Source organism: Taudactylus pleione, unplaced genomic scaffold, assembly GCF_031769625.1.
Source record: "Taudactylus pleione unplaced genomic scaffold, aTauple2 ptg000168l, whole genome shotgun sequence".
Lineage (NCBI taxonomy): Eukaryota > Metazoa > Chordata > Amphibia > Anura > Myobatrachidae > Taudactylus > Taudactylus pleione.
Window position 1 is genome coordinate 372,553 of NW_028284570.1, and position 15,857 is coordinate 388,409.

The following is a 15,857-nucleotide window of genomic DNA, read 5'->3' on the forward strand; positions in this document are numbered from 1 at the left end:
GTCGCAACCATCATCATTTCTATAGGCACCTGAACCAGCCCCATGCTATGTGCAAGAGAGCCGTCAGAAATGGGCGCCCCTTACCTTGCGCACGACTCAGAATCACACAAATCTGTACATGCTGTACACGCCCATCAGAAATAGCCAGTCCGTGTGCCTTGATACTCGCCGCTTGGAAACGCCTTCTTCATGCTGGTCTCCGTTCACACAGGATGCAGCAAGCGCGCACCTAGTGGCGACTTCAGACACATCGCAAAGGCGCTTGCGCGCACCGTGCTTTGCGATTCAGCCGCATGGTCAGTCGGCTTGGAAACAAGAGATGCGGCTGTTTCACTGATGCATCTGAATCCAAATCAGATATTCCACCTTTCCAATAATAGGGGGTACACAGACATTGGGCCTGATTCAGACCCACTCGCGAGCGGCTGTCCGCTCGCAAGTGGGTCGATGGTCTGCACTGAGCATGCGCACGACGGAGGGAGCTCCGTCATGCGCATGCGCCAGACACGACGAGCGAAGGACTTTCCTTCACTCGTTGTGTCCGATCAAAGGGGGCGTGCTGTCAATGTTGATTGACAGCACGCCCCCTTTGGTGGGCGTGCCGGGGGCGTGCCTCCCTGACGGGGGCGTTCCCATGGGAACGCCTCCCGTCAGAAGCCGGCCCACTGACATCACTAGTGATGTCAGTGGGAGTGATTTTGGCTCTGATAGAGCCAAAATCACTCCGGAGCTTGCGGTTGAAAACCTCAACCGCAGGCTCCGGCTCGCAATTACGATGGTCGCGATGGTCACGACCATCGCGGCCATCAAAATGCACGCTCGTATAGCCTGTGGGTGGTGACCCACAGCTATACGAGCGTCCAGGAGGACGCTCCATGAAAATGGAGCCCGGCCCTCATGCAGAGCGTGCGCTCTGCTCAGAGCGTACGGCTCTGAATGAGGGCCATTGTACAGTAATAACTGTTCATTCAATAGTAAGCTCTGTGGTCTACCATATACATCTATGGTTATAATAACAGTGGGTGTGCTATATTTTATCAATATTCATAATGTCGATATGACAATGGCAACACTGTCGACAAAACATTCCTGGTGGTCCAGAGGTGTCTTCTGTATCCAACAGTGATGTGATAATGACGCTTTCATTCCCTAACCCTAATCCTCCCCTTAGTGCCTAATCCTGACCCTCCCGTCCCCCCATCTTACCCTCCCATCCCTCAGCCTATGCCTAACCCTCCCCATCCACAACCTAACCCTAAACTCCCCTCCCTCAGCCTAACCCTCCCGCCCCCGGCCTAACCCTCCCCTCCCACAGCCTATGCCGAACCATCCACAACCTAACCCTAAACTCCCCTCCGTCAGCCTAACCCTCCTATCCCACGGCCTAATCTTCCCCTCCCACAGCCTATGCCTAACCCTCCCCATACACAACCTAACCCTAAACTGCCCTCTATCAGCCTAACCCTCCCCTTCCGCACCCTAACTCTAACCCTCCCCTCCCGCAGCCTAAAGCTGGCCACACATCTAAAGATTATCTGTCCAACCAGCCAACTAGTTGATTGGTTGGAATGAAGATCTGGTAACGTATGGGAGTAACTGATGATCAGCAATTTGCTCCTAAATGCCAGAAAACAGATGAAAATGACGTCAAACAAGTTTGTTAAATGTTTGATCGAAACAATTTGTTCAAACAGTTTTTGTCTATTTTCCGGCGTTTGGGAGCAAATTGCTGATTGTCATTTGTTTTCATATCTTACCAGATTTTCATTCCAACCAATCAATTAGTTGGATGGTTGGACAGAAAATTTTTAGATGTGTACCCAGTTTAAGCCTAACCTTCCCCTCCTGCAGCCTAACTCTCAACTCTCGCAGGCTAACCCTCCTCTCCCACAGCCTAACCCTCCCCTCCTGCAGCCTAACCCTCCCCTCCCGCAGGCTAACCCTCCCCTTCGCTCCTGCAGCTTAAGCCTCACCTCCCCTCCTGCAGCCTAACTCTCTCCGCCCGCAGCTTAACCCTCCCCTCCTGCAGCCTAACCCTCCTCTCCCCTCCTGCAGCCTAGCCCTCCCCTCCTGCAGCCTAGCCCTCCCCTCCTGCATCTTAACCCTCCCCTCCTGCAGCCTAACCCTCCCCTCCTGCAGCCTAACCCTCCCCTCCTGCAGCCTAACCCTCCCCTCGTGCAGACTAACCCTCCCCTCCCGCAGCCTAACCCTCCCCTCCCCTCCTGCAGCCTAACCCTCCCCTCCCGCAGCCTAACTCTAACCTGTGCGGAAAGTCAACACTTCACATCCTGCAGATGTGGACACGTTCCACGTCGCCATTTCAACAATGTCGACATCATAACACGTCAGTGTGGTGTCGACATTATGATTGTCGACCTTTTAAATGTCGACATGGTGACAGAATAATATTGTTCTGACCAGCGTGTTGTACATATGTCATCATCTTACGCGCAGTTACTCAATGAACATTCCGCATTCCACATACCGTGATCTGCGCGTCAGGATGAAATGTGAATTATAATAATGTAATATATGCTGTACGTTAGGTATACTGTAACAGTGTAATCTAAATACTCATATACACCACATAGTAACCACAAATCATATGTATACCAGTGTAAACAGACATGTGCTTTACGCTACGTTTATTCACTAGATATTATGTCATATCATTTTTTGTAATAAAGGAAAAAACCTGCGCTCTGATATTTATGTTGGGACATAGGAACAACACATCGATATATTAAAAGAATGTAATACTTATAATGATAACAAAAAACACATATACAGACACAATAAATAAATGTGAAAAATTAATCATCCTGCTAGAAGCTCATAAAAAGTATATAGCAAACAGGAAATAAGTAAGCATGCAAATAAAGGAGTTGATCAGGCTCCCAGATCTAAAACACGCTCTCCTGTGATAATGGCTACACCATATACCTGTGCAAATATGAGCGATATAGTGCTGTAGCAAGTTATGTTTATTAAGGCACTGGTATAGCCTGTAGCCACTGATAGCTATCCCCAACAATGTATCAATGATGATATTAGTGGAACCCGTTGAAAAAAATGCCAATTTTGTATCAAAGTCACAAGTGATCTGGCCAATCTCAAGCGTAAATAATGAGGCTGAGCATGTATTCAAGAAGTGAGCCTGTATATAGCATGTAGAAAAGTACCCTATTGTGCAATAGACAGTCACGCAAAAGTTCTGCTGGGTACTTAACTATTTAGAGCTGTTGATGAGTACCTGTAGATAGAGACCATGCCGTCCTGTACACAGAGGAGATTGGAACTGAAATTAATCAGTGTAGTTCAGCAGGATGTGCTGAGTATTGATGTCCGACAGGTCTGCAAACCGCTTGTTTATCTCTTGGTCGGCGACGGCACCCGTCCCGGGCTTACAGCCGCCGGGGCCTCCGTCAGCGGCCACGTGACTCGGATCCGTATCTGGAGTGGACACCGGAGGATTCTGCGGGCAGAACAATCCGTCTCAGTCTCAAACACTGCTCGGCATGGGACGCCAGAGAGTACTGCGACCAAGAAGACCCACCTGCACACACACGTGTTATATACACGCAGTTATATATGCATATCATGTTCATTATTATACGTCTATTAGTAATTGACTTTAGTTGTTTTTATAAATATATTTTTTTATTTATTGAATGTATTGTGTCTAAGATGTAAGGAATAATAAGACTATTGGTAAATGATATGGATATATCCTTTGGAACCGATCATTAAGGGTTAAGGAGAGTTGGATGGTTAGTGATATAATTATCTAATTACCCAATGGGTTCCATCCTTATACACTATATATATATCATTTAGCCATGAAGGGGAGCATTACAGCTTGAAAAAGGCTACAGCAGTAGCCGAAACGCGTTGCTGCCCTCCATACCAGCCACTGAAGCTATTGCCCATTTGGAACCAGGTGCCGCCACATTGACAACTAGCCTGCAACTCTTCCTGTGAGATTTGGACCACTGTTAGACCATTGCCCAATCAGGTGGGTCTTCTTGGTCGCAGTACTTATCTACAGGTACTCATCGACAGCTCTAAATATTTTAAGTACCCAGCAGAACTTTTGCGTGACTGTCTATTGCACAATAGGGTACTTTTCTACATGCTATATACAGGCTCACTTCTTGAATACATGCTCAGCCTCATTATTTACGCTTGAGATTGGCCAGATCACTTGTGACTTTGATACAAAATTGGCATTTTTTCAACGGGTTCCACTAATATCATTATTGATACATTGTTGGGGATAGCTATCAGTGGCTACAGGCTATTTCCAGTGCCTTAATAAACATAACTTGCTACAGCACTATATAGCTCATATTTGCACAGGTATATGGTGTAGCCATTATCACAGGAGAGCGTGTTTTAGATCTGGGAGCCCGATCAACTCCTTTATTTGCATGCTTACTTATTTCCTGTTTGCTATATACTTTTTATGAGCTTCTAGCAGGCTGATTAATTTTTCACATTTATTTATTGTGTCTGTATATGTGTTTTTTGTTATCATTATAAGTATTAAATTCTTTTAATATATCGATGTGTTGTTCCTATGTCCCAACATAAATATCAGAGCGCAGGTTTTTTCCTTTATTGTTTATGGCAATCACCTCTTTTAATACCCCTTTTACACCGGAGCTAAAATCCGGGTTTTTGAAGGGTTAACCCGGGCAGCTCCCTGGTGTAAAAGGGGAGAGGGTTGGATCGCCGGGTCGAGTGACCCGGCAATCCAACCCAGGTAACTAGCAGGGTTTAACACGGGCATAGCCCGTGAAACCCTGCTATGGGAACAGCGCACTCCGGGTCACGAAGACCTGGAGTGCGCTGCTAGCCGGCCGATTGGCCCGGCTTCAGTGGCGCTTGGAGATGACGTTATCTCCAAGCGCCAATTTCACTCCGCAAAAGCCGGGTCTATGCAGACCCGACTGCGGTGTGAGCGGCGCTGACTCGGGAATATCCCGAGTCAGCGCCGGCAAAATTCTGGGTCTGATCCGGATAGGAACTTTGTTCCAACTCCGGGTCAGACCCGGAATTTAGGTGTAAAAGGGGTTTTACACTGCTGCACTGATATTTGAATCACTGGCTCATTAGCGCTGAGGTGTTTCTTGTGATATCATTTTTTGTGTAATATATATTTTTTATTTGTGGAACCTCCCAAGCTTTGCCATAAATAATGATGCAAGTTCAGTAAATGCAAGTAAAATAATTTCTGCTTACAAATTCCAGTGATATAACCCGACGGGAAACACTAATATCCATAAAATATTCAATTAATGGTAAATATTGTAATCCCTAAGTTTGGGATTCTCTGCAGAGTATATCAGTAGGTTTCTACCATGACGAAGTTGGAACAGTGCAATGTTCTGCAGAGCTATAGAGACATTAGAAAGTAAAATTCACTCAGTAGACAAATTAGCAGAGAGACAGCAAGAGGAGCTACAGGGTTCTGCGTGGTAACGGTCTATAGACTCCGAGCCCAATTGGCACAGCAAAGTGCACCGGTCATCTATATCAGACCCCTCGATTCTTAAAACACCTTCTGGAATTCAGCTTGTACAGTAAATTTACTAGGAAATAGTGACACAGTAAATGCCTCGGGGATGTCACTAGAGAATATATAGTTTATTGGTTCAGCACACAAAATGGCTGCCTCTACTGTGTGTAGGTGAGGGGACCACTTAAATCTATAATGCCTTTCAGTTTTAATATTTATTAGGGTGTAGCCTATTAAATCGCCTGGAACAAGTGCCATCACTGAGGCGCGAGGTGTGTGGGAGACAGGTCAAGGAACCGTGATGTCGCTGGTTCCTAGTGAGTGGACAGGCTTCGTTCTCATAAGTCCGGAATGGCACACAATATGGCCGCCTCTGCTGCAGGCAGCACATACTTTTTACATTGCTAATGGGTCCTATTATATTGCAAACACAACACCCAGGAAACAGGTCACGGTGAAGAGCAGGAACGCGCCTCCGCTCAGGCTACCAGCACCGTTGCCGAAATTCAAATCAATGTTGTTGTTTGCGGTGACAAAGCTCTCATCGTTACACAGGTCAGAGGCGCAGCAGCTCTCTGTGGCCGACACGTAGGTGAGGTTCAGGGAGGACGAGGCACAGGATGCAGAGCAGAACTTGTTGATTAATGTAAAGACAAAACCGTTCACTGTGGAAGAGAAGTATAAGGTGAGATCCCCAGCACTGTACAAATATATAATTCCTGTAACATGGAGCTTTCTGCCTATTCACAAACACTGAGCCCTGAAATCTGTACAAACTCAGAATTAATTCTATGCTAAAAAAAGAAAAAGAATACTGTATAATAAAAAAAAAAAAGTCCTGAAACATATTTTTTTGCAAACAGTATCTGTAGCGGTTACTCAAACTTGTAGTATAAAGGTGCATAAAATACACACGGAACTGTTTTGTAACCAACGATTTTCTGTCAGATTTTCTGTCAGTTTTTCCCTTGAAAAAGTGAACGATTTCTTTGAACAATGAATGAATAATGGGCCTGATTCAGAGCCGGACGCTCGCTCTGAATCAGGGCCCTCCTCCCTCAACTAGGAGCGGCCTCATGGACGCTCGCATAGCTGTAGGTTACCACCCACAGCTATAGCGAGCGTCCATGATGATGGTCGCGATGGTCAAGACCATCGCAACCATCGGGCTTGCAACGAGACCCTGCAATTCGGCACCATCGACCCGCTTGCGAGCGTCCTGCGCTCTCGAGCGGGTCTGAATGACCCCCACTGTTCCTTCCCTTAATGAAAATCGTCATGTTGGACAGTCTGAAATGGACGATGAACGATAACTACAAACGGGAGCGCGCATTCGTGATTATCGTTCATCGTTATAACTCATAAACTGAACAATTTTTTTGAACGATAACGACGTAGTTTTCGACAAATCGTTCCAAAAATCGTTACGTGTGTATGCACCTTAAGGGTTAAAACAATGCTCAGGATTATCTGTCAACATTTTTTTTTTTTTATACGCCTGAAAATGAAGAGAAAAAAAAAACATTAATGGCATTTTTAAAGCAGCGACCCCACATAGGTTTTTTTATTTTTTTAAATAGCAAGTTGGGTACTTTAAACATCTGATAATCCTCCTTTTCTCACCTTTCTGTAGGGAAAATAAGCGTAGCACCAGGGGCGTTTCTAGTGAGGAGGGGGCATATATGCAGTCTCCGTCACGGGCCCCCTTCTCTCTGTCCGGCAGCGCACTAGAGTGTGTCCACAGTCTATAGCGCATGCACAGGTCACCGGGAAAATGGGCGTGGCAGCCATTTACCCTGTACTGCGCATGCGCACAATGACAGGTGGCCATTTTCCAGCTGTTTTTACAGCGAATGCGCCGATGTGGGACTCCGGAGAGGTAAGTATAATATGGTTGCACGGTGTGAGGTGCGGGTCCCCCCTGGACTCAGGGACCCATGTGCCCCGCAAGCCCTGAAACCCTACACTCGTCATGTGATTGCAGGGGGGAGAAGGAGGGGGAAGGATGTCACAGTGCACACAGAGCTCAGAGCAGGTTTCCACATCCTTCCCGAATAAATCACCTGCTTTGTAACTGTCACATACATACCTCCCAACGTGACCCTCTCCAGGAGGGACACAATGCTCTGCTCCTGGACTTCCCTGGTAATGTATGATTGCCATCACTTGTGGCGAAACACCTTTCTTATCAATTAACTAGTTCAACACAGGTGATAGCAATCCTAAATTACCAGGGAAATCCAGGAACAGAGCATTGTGGGCCTCATTCAGAGGCGGTTGGAGGATGCAAGCGGTCGCTCAGAAACTGGGCGGCCACTTGCATCCTGACCGCCCGCCTCTGTTGCGGTCGTTAGGCTGTGGGTTAACACCCACAGCTCTAACGACCGCTCCGGTGATGGTCGCGATGGTCAGAGACCATCGCGACCATCAGGGCTTACGACGAGACCCTAGGGTAGGGTCTCCCTTGTCGTAAGCCCTGGAGAGCTTCTGGCTCTGTCTGAGCCGGAAGCTCTCCACTGACATCACTAGTGATGTCAGTGGGGTCTCCCCCAAACGGCAGGCGTTCCCATAGGAACGCCTCCGTTTGGGCTGCCACCCCCCTGGTCCGCCTTCCAAATGGGGCGAGCTGTCAATCAACATCGACAGCTCGCCCCCTTTGGATCGAGACCCGCTACGACCGGCGCTGTTGGTCGTAGCGGGTCTCAAGCATGCGCACGCCGGCGCCGGCGTGCGCATGCTCTGTGGGGGGCCATCGACCCGGTCCGAGCGCATTGGCGCTAACGACCGGGTCTGAATGACCCCCAGTGTCCCTACTGGAGAGGTTCATGTTGGGAGGTATGCACATACCACTGTGGAAACTTTGCGGAATTATCAACCATTAACAGACCCTTCAACATGACCCCTCCCATCAGGTGCACAATGCTCTGCTCCTGGGCATCCCACCTGTGATAAGCTAGTGCAGAGGTTGCCAAACATGGTCCTCAAGGCTCCCCAACAGTTCAGGTTTTAGAGATATCCATGGTTGAGCACAGGTGGTTAGATAAAATTGACTGAGGTACTAATTAAGCCACCTGAGCTCAACCATGGATATCTCTAAAACCTGAACTGTTGGGGAGCCTTGAGGACCGCATTTGGCAACCTCTGAGATAGTGAATTGATGAGACTGGAGCTTCATCACAGGTGGCTGCAGTCACCTGGGAAGCCCAGGAGCAGAGCATTGTGCACCTGATGGGAGGGGTTATGTTGGAGGATCTGCATTAATAGCAGTCATAAGTAACAAACCAAGGAGAAAAGGAAATTACTAAGAGGCTTCTTATCTTATAGCCTGCCACAGCGATTTATGGAAAATGGAAAAAAAAAAAACACATGCCTCTTTTTTGTTCACCGGATTGCTACTTTTAATAAGAGAACTAAAGCTACTGTCTGGACATACACTAAAGCTGGCCATACACCAGACCAACTTTTCTCCATCCATTTAACTAGTTTGTTGGAATGAAATCCGGTAATGCCCGGGAGCAATTGACAATCAGCAATTTGCTCCCAAACAACAGAAAACGGAGGAAAGCTGTTGTTCAGACCAGTGTTCGAAGTGAGCCGGTATGTAACGGTATAGCATACCGGCACTTCAAGCAAGCACTACTTTTTTTTTTAACTAGCTTGAAAGGAACAGTTCAATGGCGGAGGCGTGGCTACAGCCGCAGCGCTGAGAGAGAAAGCTACAGTACATGCCTCCGCCCGGCACCCGCTCCACTGACTAACACCGCTCAGTGTCACTGGAGGACACACAATCCCTAGGACTACCCAAACCCCTAGTGCCGCCCGCTCGTCAGTGTGCCCGTCCCCCATGAGCAGATTCCCCCTCTGCTAAGAGTGACCGGGTAGGGCGGGGGGGGCAGGATGACATCTTCCCCCTGCCCGCTCCCATTTTAAAGATAGGGGGCCACTGAAGCCGTCCGGCAGCCACAGCGTCCGACCGTGTCTGGCAGAATGCTGATTGGTGGATGGCTCTAGTACCATCCACCAATCACAGTGGTGGGATGTCTCCCCACACTGATTGGTGGATGGCTGGAGCTATCCACCAATCAGAATTCAGAAGGCTGCAGGACTAGACAACAAGAGATTGCAGGCAGGGTAAGTACAGCAGGTTCCATGGGTGGGTCGCCTCATAGATCTGAGGTCTATTATACTATTTGCAATGAGGGAAAGAGGGAGAATAGACTTGAACCATACATTTTAATAAAAAGGGAAGGCAGATGTTTAATGAGGGGATATTTGTGGCATTATTTTTCATTTTGTAACGTGTGTGTATTTTTAATAAGGGGAGTGTGTGTGTGGGGGGGGGGGTGGTGGCAAATCTGTGGCTTGATTCTTCATATAGAGCACTAGTACTATAGTGGGCACAACTACTGTGGGCAATATATAGAGGGCACTACTACTATGGGCAATGTATAGAGGGCACTACTACTACTGTGGGCATTGTATAGAGGGCACTACTACTATGGGCAATGTATAGAGGGCACTACTGTGAAATGTATAGAGAGCACTATTACTGTGGGTATTGTATAGAGGACACTACTACTGTGAAATGTATAGAGGGCACTACTGTGGGCATTGTATAGAGGGCACTACAACTGTGGAATGTATAGAGGGCACTACTGTGGGTATTGCATAGGGGCACTACTACTGTGGGTGTTGTATAGAGGGCACTACTACTGTGGGCATTGTATAGATGACACTAGTACTGTGGGCATTGCATAGGGGGCACTACTATGGGTATTGTATAGAGGGCACTACTACTGTGTACATTGTATAGAGGACACTACTACTGTGGGCATTGCATAGGGGGCACTACTACTATGGGTATTGTATAGAGGGCACTACTACTGTATACATTGTATAGAGGACACTACTACTGTGGGCATTGCATAGGGGGCACCACTATTGTGGGCATTACATAGGGGGCACTACCACTATGGGTATTGTATAGAGGGCACTACTACTGTGTACATTGTATAGAGGACACTACTACTGTGGGCATTGCATAGGGGGCACCACTACTATGTGGCATAATGTGTATAAGGGGTACTATGGTGTGGTACACTACACTGAGAAAGGCACACGCCTTAAGGACACGCCCCTTTTAAATGGCCAGCCCCTTTCCCCACCGCTTGACGAAGACGCGCACATAGGTACAACCTTATATTTTCCATACCCCTACTGCAAAATTCCCACTTACACCACTGGTTCAGACAAGTTTTTTTAACTCAAACAGATTTAACCAACCTGAATGACCATTTCTTTGTTTTCTTCTGGTGTCTGGGAGCAAATTGCTGATTGTCATTTGCTCCCATGCATTTCCGGATTTTCATTCCAACCAACCACATAGTTGGATGGTTGGAGGAAAGTTGGTCTGGTGTATGGCCAGAGAGATTTTCTTCGTTATACCTCACTTACAGTACTTGCTCGTGTTGGAATATAAAACAGTGCTAATAGGATCACTCGCATTTTACCTCAGGCTTCTAGAACCTAGACAGAGTGATTCACTGTACTCACCGACCGCTGTGCCGCAGTATGGTGTGGATCCGGAGCAGTTAGACACCTCCTTACAGGAGGCATCACTTAAAGCCATGGTACAGGTATAACACTGGTAGGAATATCCTGTAATGCCAAGAACACAGTCATTAATAGGCAGCATCGCTCCCACTTTATATAATGTGTTTACAGAGTAGACGAAGGGTGCGATGTACTAAGGATAAAATGCAGCCAAAACGGGCGTTTTTGGAGTTGTAGCTGCATTATCCAAATGCATACATGTAACCCCCGCAACCGCGGAATAGTAGGCATTTCTCCCGCATTCTGCCCACTTCCTGTGTGTGAGGTTACAGTATGTGGGCAGTGTGTGTGTGAAGTTACAGTATGTGGGCAGTGTGTGTGTGAGATTACAGTATGTGGGCAGTGTGTGTGTGTGAGGTTACAGTGTGTGGGCAGTGTGTGTGTGAGGTTACAGTATGTGGGCAGTGTGTGTGTGAGGTTACAGTATGTGGGCAGTGTGTGTGAGGTTACAGTATGTGGGCAGTGTGTGTGAGGTTACAGTGTGTGTGAGGTTACAGTATGTGGGTAGTGTGTGTGTGAGGTTACAGTATGTGGGCAGTGTGTGTGTGAGATTACAGTATGTGGGCAGTGTGTGTGAGGTTACAGTGTGTGGGCAGTGTGTGTGTGAGGTTACAGTATGTGGGCAGTGTGTGTGTGTAAGGTTACAGTATGTGGGCAGAGTGTGTGTAAGGTTACAGTATGTGGTCAGTGTGTGTAAGGTTACAGTGTGTGGGCAGTGTGTGTGTGTGTGTGTGAGGTTACAGTATGTGGGCAGAGTGTGTGAGAGGTTACAGTATGTGGGCAGTGTGTGTGAGGTTACAGTATGTGGGCAGTGTGTGTGTGAGGTTACAGTATGTGGGCAGTGTGTGTGTAAGGTTACAGTATGTGGGCAGTGTGTGTGTGAGGTTACAGTATGTGGGCAGTGTGTGTGTGAGGTTACAGTATGTGGGCAGTGTGTGTGTGAGGTTACAGTATGTGGGCAGTGTGTGTGTAAGTTTACAGTATGTGGGCAGTGTCTGTGTGAGGTTACAGTGTGTGGGCAGTGTGTGTGTGACGTTACAGTATGTGGGTAGTGTGTGTGTAAGGTTACAGTATGTGGGCAGTGTGTGTGTGAGGTTACAGTATGTGGGCAGTGTGTGTGTGAGGTTACAGTATGTAGGCAGTGTGTGTGTGAGGTTACAGTATGTGGGCAGTGTATGTGTGTAAGGTTATGTGGGCAGTGTGTGTGAGGTTACAGTATGTGGGCAGTGTGTGTGTGTGTGAGGTTACAGTATGTGGGCAGTGTGTGTAAGGTTACAGTATGTGGGCAGTGTGTGTGAGGATGCAGTGTGTGTGTGCGAGGTTACAGTATGTGGCCAGTGTGTGTCTGAGGTTACAGTATGTGGGCAGTGTGTGTAAGGTTACAGTATGTGGGTAGTGTGTGTGTAAAGTTACAGTATGTGGGTAGTGTGTGTGTGAGGTTACAGTGTGTGGGCAGTGTGTGTGAGAGGTTACAGTATGTGGGCAGTGTGTGTGTGAGGTTACAGTATGTGGGCAGTGTGTGTGAGGTTATAGTATGTGGGCAGTGTGTGTGAGGTTACAGTATGTGGGCAGTGTGAGTGTATGAGGTTATGTTGGCAGTGTGTGTGTGAGGTTCCAGTATGTGGGCAGTGTGTGTCTGTGTGTGTGTGAGGTTACAGTATGTGGGCAGTGTGTGTGTGAGGTTACAGTATGTGGGCAGTGTGTGTGTGTGAGGTTACAGTATGTGGGCAGTGTGTGTAAGGTTACAGTATGTGGGCAGTGTGTGTGTGTGTGAGGTTACAGTATGTGGGTAGTGTGTGTGTAACATTACAGTGTGTGTGTAAGGTTACAGTGTGTGGGCAGTGTATGTGTGTGAGGTTACAGTATGTGGGCAGTGTGTGTGTGTGAGGTTACAGTATGTGGGCAGTGTGTGTAAGGTTACAGTATGTGGGCAGTGTGTGTGTGAGGTTACAGTATGTGGGCAGTGTGTGTGTGAGGTTACAGTATGTGGGCAGTGTGTGTGTGTAAGGTTACAGTATGTGGGCAGTGTGTGTGAGGTGACAGTATGTGGGCAGTGTGTGTGTGTGAGGTTACAGTATGTGGGCAGTGTGTGTGTGTGAGGTTACAGTATGTGGGTAGTGTGTGTGTAAGGTTACAGTGTGTGTGTGGTTACAGTATGTGGCCAGTGTGTGTGTAAGGTTACAGTATGTGGGCAGTGTGTGTGTGTGAGGTTACAGTATGTGGGCAGTGTGTGTGTGAGGTTACAGTATGTGGGCAGTGTGTGTGAGGTTACAGTGTGTGTGAGGTTACAGTATGTGGGCAGTGTGTGTGTGAGGTTACAGTATGTGGGTAGTGTGTGTGTGAGGTTACAGTGTGTGGGCAGTGTGTGTGTGAGGTTACAGTATGTGGGTAGTGTGTGTGTAAGGTTACAGTATGTGGGCAGTGTATGTGTGTAAGGTTATGTGGGCAGTGTGTGTGAGGTTACAGTATGTGGGCAGTGTGTGTGTGTGAGGTTACAGTATGTGGGCAGTGTGTGTAAGGTTACAGTATGTGGGCAGTGTGTGTGAGGTTGCAGTGTGTGTGTGTGAGGTTACAGTATGTGGGCAGTGTGTGTCTGAGGTTACAGTATGTGGGCAGTGTGTGTGTGTGAGGTTACAGTATGTGCGTAGTGTGTGTGTAAGGTTACAGTATGTGGGCAATGTGTGTGTGTGTGTGAGGTTACAGTATGTGGGCAGTGTGTGTGTAAGGTTACAGTATGTGGGCAGTGTGTGTGTGTGTGTGTGAGGTTACAGTGTGTGGGCAGTGTGTGTGTGAGGTTACAGTGTGTGGGCAGTGTGTGTGTAAGGTTACAGTATGTGGGTAGTGTGTGTGTAAGGTTACAGTATGTGGGTAGTGTGTGTGTGAGGTTACAGTATGTGGGTAGTGTGTGTGTGAGGTTACAGTATGTGGGCAGTGTGTGTGTCAGGTTACATTATGTGGGCAGTGTGTGTGTGAGGTTACAGTATGTGGGCAGTGTGTGTGTGTGAGGTTAGAGTATGTGGGCAGTGTGTGTGTGAGGTTACAGTATGTGGGTAGTGTGTGTGAGGTTACAGTATGTGGGCAGTGTGAGTGTATGAGGTTATGTTGGCAGTGTGTGTGTGAGGTTACAGTATGTGGGCAGTGTGTGTGTGTGAGGTTACAGTATGTGGGCAGTGTGTGTGAGGTTACAGTATGTGGGCAGTGTATGTGTGTGAGGTTACAGTATGTGGGAAGTGTGTGTAAGGTTACAGTATGTGGGCAGTGTGTGTGTGTGAGGTTACAGTATGTGGGCAGTGTGTGTGTGTGTGAGGTTACAGTATGTGGGCAGTGTGTGTCTGTGAGGTTACAGTATGTGGGCAGTGTGTGTGTGTGTGTGAGGTTACAGTGTGTGGGCAGTGTGTGAGGTTACAGTGTGTGGGCAGTGTGTGTGTATGGTTACAGTGTTTGGGCAGTGTGTGTGTGAGGTTACAGTGTGTGGGCAGTGTGTGTGTGAGGTTACAGTATGTGGGCAGTGTATGTGTGTGAGGTTACAGTATGTGGGCAGTGTGTGTAAGGTTACAGTATGTGGGCAGTGTGTGTGTGGTTATTTGGGCTGTGTGTGTGTAAGGTTACAGTATGTGGGCAGTGTGTGTAAGGTTACAGTATGTGGGCAGTGTGTGTGTGTGTGAGGTTACAGTATGTGGGCAATGTGTGTGTGTGAGGTTACAGTATGTGGGCAGTGTGTGTCTGTGAGGTTACAGTATGTGGGCAGTGTGTGTGTGTGAGGTTACAGTGTGTGGGCAGTGTGTGTGTAAGGTTACAGTGTGTGGGCAGTGTGTGTGTGAGGTTACAGTGTGTGGGTAGTATGTGTGTGAGGTTACAGCATGTGAACAGTGTGTGTGTAAGGTTACAGTATGTGGGCAATGTGTGTGTGTGAGGTTACAGTATGTGGGCAGTGTGTGTCTGTGAGGTTACAGTATGTGGGCAGTGTGTGTGTGTGAGGTTACAGTGTGTGGGCAGTGTGTGTGTAAGGTTACAGTGTGTGGGCAGTGTGTGTGTGAGGTTACAGTGTGTGGGTAGTGTGTGTGTGAGGTTACAGCATGTGAGCAGTGTGTGTGTAAGGTTACAGTATGTGGGCAGTGTGTGTGTATGGTTACAGTGTGTGGGCAGTGTGTGTGTGAGGTTACAGTGTGTGGGCAGTGTGTGTGTGAGGTTACAGTGTGTGGGCAGTGTGTGTGTGAGGTTACAGTGTGTAAGCAGTGTGTGTGTGAGGTTACAGTGTGTGGGCAGTGTGTGTGTGAGGTTACAGTATGTGGGCAGTGTGTGTGTGAGAGGTTACAGTATGTGGGCAGTGTGTGTGAGGTTACAGTATGTGGGCAGTATGTGTGTAAGGTTACAGTGTGTGGGTAGTGTGTGTATAAGGTTACAGTGTGTGGGTAGTGTGTGTGTAATGTAACAGTGTGTGGGTAGTGTGTGTGTAAGGTTATAGTATGTGAGCAGTGTGTGTGTAAGGTTACAGTATGTGGGCAGTGTGTGTGTGAGGTTACAGTGTGTGGGCAGTGTGTGTGTGAGGTTACAGTGTGTGGGCAGTGTGTGTGTGAGGTTACAGTATGTGGGCAGTGTGTGTCTGTGAGGTTACAGTATGTGGGCAGGGTGTGTGCGTGAGGTTACAGTATGTGGGCAGTGTGTGTGTGAGGTTACAGTATGTGGGTAGTGTGTGTGTGTGTGTGTGTGTAAGGTTACAGTA

General features: G+C 47.8%; 1 protein-coding gene across 1 annotated transcript in view; it reads right to left on the reverse strand.

Annotated features, from left to right (window-relative positions):
- Positions 1-5,210: 5,210 nt before the first annotated feature.
- The window catches only part of LOC148521390 (prostate stem cell antigen-like), a 62,806-nt gene continuing 52,159 nt past the window's right edge, over positions 5,211-15,857 (reverse strand). Inside the window, exons 2-3 of the mRNA XM_088475233.1 lie at positions 11,075-11,179; positions 5,211-6,186 (exon numbers count right to left, since the gene is read on the reverse strand). Coding sequence (XP_088331359.1) covers positions 5,939-6,186; positions 11,075-11,179 — 353 coding nt within the window. The 3' untranslated portion in view covers positions 5,211-5,938. The remainder of the gene's footprint in view (positions 6,187-11,074; positions 11,180-15,857) is intronic.